This window comes from Zea mays, chromosome 2 (genome assembly GCF_902167145.1).
Source record: "Zea mays cultivar B73 chromosome 2, Zm-B73-REFERENCE-NAM-5.0, whole genome shotgun sequence".
Classification (NCBI taxonomy): Eukaryota; Viridiplantae; Streptophyta; class Magnoliopsida; order Poales; family Poaceae; genus Zea; species Zea mays.
In genome coordinates this window covers 82,202,964-82,209,776 of record NC_050097.1, presented here as the reverse complement: position 1 = coordinate 82,209,776, position 6,813 = coordinate 82,202,964, and the positions used below count along the sequence as shown (strand labels likewise).

General features: G+C 45.3%; 1 protein-coding gene across 1 annotated transcript; it reads right to left on the bottom strand.

Moving 5' to 3' along the window:
* Positions 1-351: 351 nt before the first annotated feature.
* LOC118476327 (uncharacterized) lies at positions 352-5,574 on the bottom strand. Its single transcript, XM_035965307.1, has 2 exons — positions 4,644-5,574; positions 352-3,844 (listed from the first exon to the last, which is right to left on the bottom strand). The coding sequence occupies exon 2, from the start codon at positions 2,195-2,197 to the stop codon at positions 1,343-1,345; it is 855 nt and encodes a 284-aa protein (XP_035821200.1). The 5' UTR covers positions 2,198-3,844; positions 4,644-5,574; the 3' UTR covers positions 352-1,342.
* Positions 5,575-6,813: the final 1,239 nt, after the last annotated feature.

The window sequence follows — 6,813 nt, the reverse complement described above, 5'->3', positions numbered from 1 at the left end:
AAACCAAGGACTATGAACCATGTACAACAGTCTTCAACCCAAGAATCACCAAGCATTGTGATCTTAGGGGTGAGTGGGTGGAAAATGGAGTTGCTTGCGATTTGGCAGAGGGGATTTTATCTGGTGTGTTTTGCTTGGGATGGGAACTGATGGAGCTGGTGCAGAAGTTTTATAGGCGAGTAGTATGCGAGGTGGTGCTCGGGTGCGGAGTAGTGGTGATGGAGTAGGTGCTACGTGGCAACGGGTGCGACAAGGGGAGGGGGGCCTGGTGTTGCCGGCGATGATGGCGGCGGTGGGTGCGCTGCAAAAGGGAAATGGGGCGGTGGTGGTGCGCATGGAGGCGGGCACGCGTGCAGGGGGCACGGGTGAGTGGTGGGGTCAATGACCCTGATGTTTGTGGTCTTTGGTTCCAAGAATATTTGCCTCTCTCTATGGTAATAACTCCTTTTGTCCTCTTTTCCTGTTTACTTTGACTCAGGGGCAGTGCTTTGATTCTCACGGTCGGTCCTTTTGTCTAAGCGGCTGGACTGGTTTCTTCGGTAGCTTATTCCAGGCTTCAAGGGTAAGCTTCCCGGTATCTTCTTGGGTAAGGTGCTTTTCTCTTGAGATGGGTTAAGATGAGAATGGAAGCATAAGGTGAGAATTAGCTTTAATTTGTGATCTATGTTTTTAGAGAAAACCTTTCTTAAAAAGAAAGAAAACACACAAGCTCAGCAATGATAAGCACAAACAAATCAAATGTTTTGAATAAGGGAGGAATAGAGTTTTTCCAAAGCACGAACTACTCAGATTCGGGGGCTAAGCATAACTACTATTGCTTGGCTCCTGAATTGAAAACTATGCTAAATGCAACTTATGAGCACTAACGTTAAAGCATCACATATGCACTCAAAAGGGGAGAAAACATCAAGCAAAATTCATTTTTGAAATGTCCTAGGGGGCCACACAATTAGAGTTTTGTAAAACACAAGTCTACACGATTACCTCTCATACATGCAGGGCTCTAGCCAAAGTGAAGAAAAACTCCACTACCCAATGCATGCAGAGGACTGGGCATAACTAACTTCAAATCTGACAGCTTCTCTTCTGGCAAGGCTGGCGCACAACTTCAATCTGAGACATCTCCTTGATGGGTCAAGAGGGAGCTGATGTTGATGACTTCTTCTGGCGGCAACTGAGATGGCAAGACAGGGTCGAACTCTTCTTCAGTCTGGACTGGCTCTTGTAGCTCCTCAGAGGGCGGCAGTGCTAGTGGGGTGCTTGCAGCTTCTTCCTTGACTTCAAGGGATGGTGCTGGAATCTTTTTCATGGTGAGGGGCTCAAACAACTCTGGCGGGGAATCCTAGGAGGACTTGGGGTACTCTTGCTTATCCATAGCCTGAGGGAAGACTGGAATTCCTTCCAAGACTATGGCTCCTTCCAGGAGTTCCCAAGCCTTCTTCTCTCCTCTGATAGAGATCGGGTGACCTTCAAGAATCTGGGGGTCCTCATCTTTCATGGGTTGAACTGGGTTGGATGAAGCAGGCTCTTGGATCCGCAGGGCTCTACGTTGGTTATGGGTTACCAAGTAGGCCTTCATCAACTTCTGGACATGCTCATCCTTGGCTTGCTTCAGGGCTTCAACAGCAATGACTTCACAACTTTCCAAGGCAGCTACACGGGCTTGAGCTGTGGTGAGATCCACATGGAGCTTACGGTTGCGCTTCTCTGCTTCTTCTGCTCGGGAAATCATCTGACGGTTGTGCCGAGCCAAGAAATCATATTGTGCATCCAGGGTGAGCAGGTATGCAGTGAGGTACACGATTGTGGGGTCATCCTCAAGCAGCTGCTGACCTTCCAATGCACGCATCCTGGCCATCCAAACGGGATGGTCTCTCTGAAAGGGCGGAAAGAATCTGAGCAGTGTGTTGGCCACTTCTTCTTCATAAATCTGACACAGGGCCCTCAATGCCTTGCGAGCGACGACTTGGCAGGTGTCTTTGAATCTGTGCCCAGCAGCAATGACACTCCATTCCACATGGTGCGGACTAGATCCAATGTATACAGTCACGACACACTTCTCTGTGCCATGCTCGACGAATTCATGACCATCATACTCTGGCTGGCTCCTGATTCCGAGGCGGACTGTGCATGCTCTCAGCAACTTGGGGAAACCATCTTCATTCTGGCAAAATCTGGTTTGGCAACGGACCTCCATCTGACTTCTGAGAGAAGGAAAGGGGGAAAGTGTGGCAGAACCTCCCAAGTTATTGGGCCCACATGCACCTGTCCTTGTCTCAAAGACCTCAGACGACTATGCATGTGCACCAAATAACTTAACAGGATCCGTCCGATTGCCCCAAGGACATCGGATAAACCACTTACAACCAGAACCGCGGGATTAAGTAACACAAATCACACACACAACATTTTTGCAGCGGAAATCTTATTACCAAATTTTACAGGTTACAAAAATTTTACATTATTTTATTGGAGTGATTACAAAAGTATAAGTTTGAAATATATGCTAGCTCAAGGGATCATCCTCAATAAGAAGTATAGAAGGGTTACTTAGACTTATAAGAAGGCCGAGCCCACCGGCACTTAACACCATCAACAATAGCACAAAGTTAGAACCTGAAAAACAACAGGGAATAAAACCCTGAGTATGGAATTACTCAGCAAGTCTTACCCGACTAAAGAAAAGACTCTCAAGGGTATGCTGGTTATATGGGAGTCAAGGAAAAGCTTATCAAGAATCAAGGACTCTGTTTTGCAGAAAAGCTTACTATGAGTGGATCCTTAAAAATCCAGTTTTATTTGTCAAGTTAAGTAAAATTACCTGCACTAGAGTTCTTTCTACCCTAGTTCAATCACTTGACCTGTACTAGCCAATTTCTTAACAAACCCATCATCTTTAGTGGAATGCTACGTGTAAGTCAGTGGCCAAGTCTCCATAACCGCGGAGTTACGGCGATCCGAATCGATTATACTCAGCTGAGGATCTCCAATCACACGACATATGTAGCACTTAACCCTTGCATATGTCAACCCGCCACCGGGGTTCTTAAGACCGGATCAGGTTCACGCAAACCGAGAGCACAGATACACCACCGTCCAGCCTCTTGCCACGGAGGGTACACGCTACTCTCGCCACCGCTCCACACCCATTTCGTGTTATCTTATTCTGGCCTTAGTCTGCCCGAGGCAAGGCTTACCCATGACGAGGCATGTGACCAGTTAAAGGGTCCTCGGTCAGCACGCCTACATACGCATTAATCCTTAACCAACCTGGGTAGAACATCACCTGTTCCTAACCCAAGTCTCAATTTAAGTATTTCCATCCTTAGGATTGTGTCTGTTCCTTAGGATGAAAGAGCATCACAGGGAACTTTGCAGTAAGATCCCACTATTGCTCCAAATGAAAATATTCTTGCAGGTAGAAGCCATCCTCTCCCGGGTTAGACTGAGGACAACCTCTATCCACAAGGTCTAAGCAAGGCTAAGCATTTTTGTAAATCATATTTTGATACTTCACAGAAGTATCTATAAAGGTATGGATATCAAGGAAAGCAATGCATCAAAGGGTTTCAAGCAATTCCTATGAACCTAATGCACATTTCACTAGACTTAAGTGTGCGAAAAGTATTTAAAAACACAAGGAAAGGGGTTGCATGCACCGGGGCTTGCCTGAGTAACACTAGGTTAGTGTTGTTAGGTGACGTCCGCTTGACGAGTATTCTTCGACCGAGCACTTGCTTGATTTAACCATCTTCAGGTTGATTCATCAGCTTCAGCTTGCAGATTAGCCCACGCTTGGGGTCGACTTGGTTTGTCTTCCGCATCGCGCGATTAATTAACGTACCTGAATGGAATGCATTATGCACATGAATGCATATCGACAAGAATATCACACACCTAAATAGTGCTACGCGATAGCGAATTTAAATACCTAAGGGTGAGTCGTTGTACAATCTTACACGAAAACACTAGTTATTACTATACGACTACGCGCAATAATTACGCTTCTCTAGCCTATTCAAAGGTAGCTTATATATCGCAAAACAGCAATATATGTATTCACACTCTACTTGCCTTAGTTAAAGTTCGACACCAAAAACTTATTAATTTTAAATTCATTAGTCTAAGACATTTAAATCTTAAAACACGAATAGAAACACATCAACTTTCTAAACTATCAGACCGGACGACTTTGCATTACCCGCCAGCTCATTAAAATGCCTACTAGCCAAGCATTAATTTATTTAAGCAAACTAAATCAGCACGGCAACATTGTCAGACTTACTAGCTAGCTAGAGAAAATACTTAACCTATCTTTCGCATCATAAACTAATCACGCTACGCATACAAGTCCTCCAACACATGCTTCGTATCATTATTATCTAAAATCTATACTTCGCCACTAGATATACAACTAACTGTTACACGAAATGAGACGTCTCTATAAGAATTTTATGTGCCATTATAATATAAAAAGAAAACGAAGGAAGGGAAATCCTTCCAAAGACGCTTAAGAGGATCAGCAACAGGTACGGCTACCAATCTAGAAGTCATCACACAAAGTGCCTATGCTAACGACAAGAAAAATCATCGTGGCTATATAATTATCCAATTCAATTAACTGAAATAATAAATTGGCTCACCACGATCGAATCGATTTGATAACCGCGAGGACGACGACGGTTCTCAGTTTGGATATCCGGTCGAGCTTCTGGCAATTGCTGCACGGACTTTTCTCATATTTTTATCCAACTCTAGGATCACTCTTCGGATGACAAAGTCGACGATGAACCCCATGGAGTAAACGACGACGTTGTTGTATCCACCACATGGAGACGAATGACGACAACGGCACGAGCAGAAAGGCTTGGCCAGGGCAGAGTCCGAGCGGGTTGACGGCGAGCCGGACCGTGATAGATCAAGGCTGAGGCCGAGGGAGAGTGACCGGGCCACAAGCAAGCTGCGCGAGCTGAGGGCGTGGCCATGGAAGAGCAGGGGATGGGCGAGCTCGGACCAAGGCGACAACGCGATGGAGCTTGCTGGGAAGCCCGTCCATGGAGCAACGTTCGGCGAGCTCCGGCGAGAGGAGGTACAGCATGGGCAAATTTCATGGCGGCCATGAGAGAGGAGCAAGGAAGGAGCGCGCGTGGGAGAAGATCCTGAGTGCTGCTGCCACTCCGGCCAGGGAAGCGACGGCAAATACGTCGAGCAGGGAGTGCTGGGCGAGTTCCACATCGAACTAGAGGAGAAAGACAGAGGGAGGTCGAGCGCTGAGAGCAAAACGCCCAGGCGTTGTGCTGGGGAAGTAAGAGGGAGAAGGCACGAGCGCTAAGTTATGTGAAGCTGATCCCCACGGACCTGTTGAACGCGGAGGAAAATATCCAGGGGAGAGCGGTGGTTGGATGAGAACAAAGTCCAGGAAATGATAATTAGCAAGAGACGTATGCACACCAGCTTTCCCAACGAGCTAGATATTTTCTTTTCTGTTGTTTTTGTTTTGATTTTTCCCCCCTGTGCGCGGATGAGAACGATGACTGCAGATGAGAAAAGAAAAGAATCTGGACAGGGGACGGCGTGATAGGATAGGATCTCTGGGATATTTTCCATTTTCCATTTTTTTATAACGGAAATAGTAGATATTTCGGATTCGGATAAATTCATCTGTTTTTGTCCCGAATATTTGATGTGGTGAATATTTTGTAGTAGATGAACTTTTGCCAGCTATTTATATCCAAAGATTTAAAGTTGGCAAGAAACATACGGACCGAGTTAAACGGATTTCGGCTTCTGTATTTTAATCTGCACTGATTTAGTTGATTTTAGACGAATTCCGTCCGCTATTCGAACACTCGGTTAGAGAACAATTTAATTAAAAATCTGTAGACGCGACGTCGTGGTTGACAGAAGGGGATTAAATTATTTTACCCTGAAAATGTTAGTCGTCGAGTTCGACTAAATTCGCCCAGGATAAAAATTCACCCAGTGGGTCAAGCTTCCGAATTCGTGTTCGCGCGAGCGATGAATTTTAAATAATCATCGGACGCACCGATTTTCGGAATGACGATGTTCCGATCATCACGAAAATTTTTGGAAGAGCCCAAATAATAGAAGTAAAAATGATGTCGCACTCGCGACAAACGGAACAGATGCGATATTAAATTCGCAATAAACGAGGATGATTAAAATTTAAAATCCGTTTTATCCACTGATATTGCGTGCTTAAATCTGTACTCGTTGTCGAGAGGAATATAAACACCTGGGGTGTTATAGCCCTCCCCCCTTAAAAGAATCTCGTCCCGAGATTCGGAACGAAAGACTTCTAAGAGTAGAGCAGCATGTAACCCATTTCCTTATCAGCGATAATCGTAAGGCAGTTCTGAGCGAAGGCAAGTGTCTCAGGATGTTGTTTCCCCTAGTGGACATAACATGTATCGACATAAGCCAATTTAGAAATGTCCATTAGTAGAGACAACATCAGCCAGAGGAACACATAAGGTTTCATGTGTGCAGTTGGCTTTTTCTGATGACACTGTACTATCTGAGTCTGTTGAGCGAGCGGTAATTATGCAATTTTATCCTAACAGAATCAGATGCAACCTCTTGGGTAAAACACACAAAAGGAGTTTACCAACAAGTGGTTACAGGAAATTCATAGCACACGAGACGGGTGTGAATGTCGAATAACATCACAGTTGACCCGTGGCTAGCGAGAAAATCCAAGTCCCTGAAAGGTGATATAGATTCGAGAGAATCACCAGCGGAGGGATCTGTAGATGTTGTCTTTGCAACCAATCCATTTTAGCAAGTACTAAC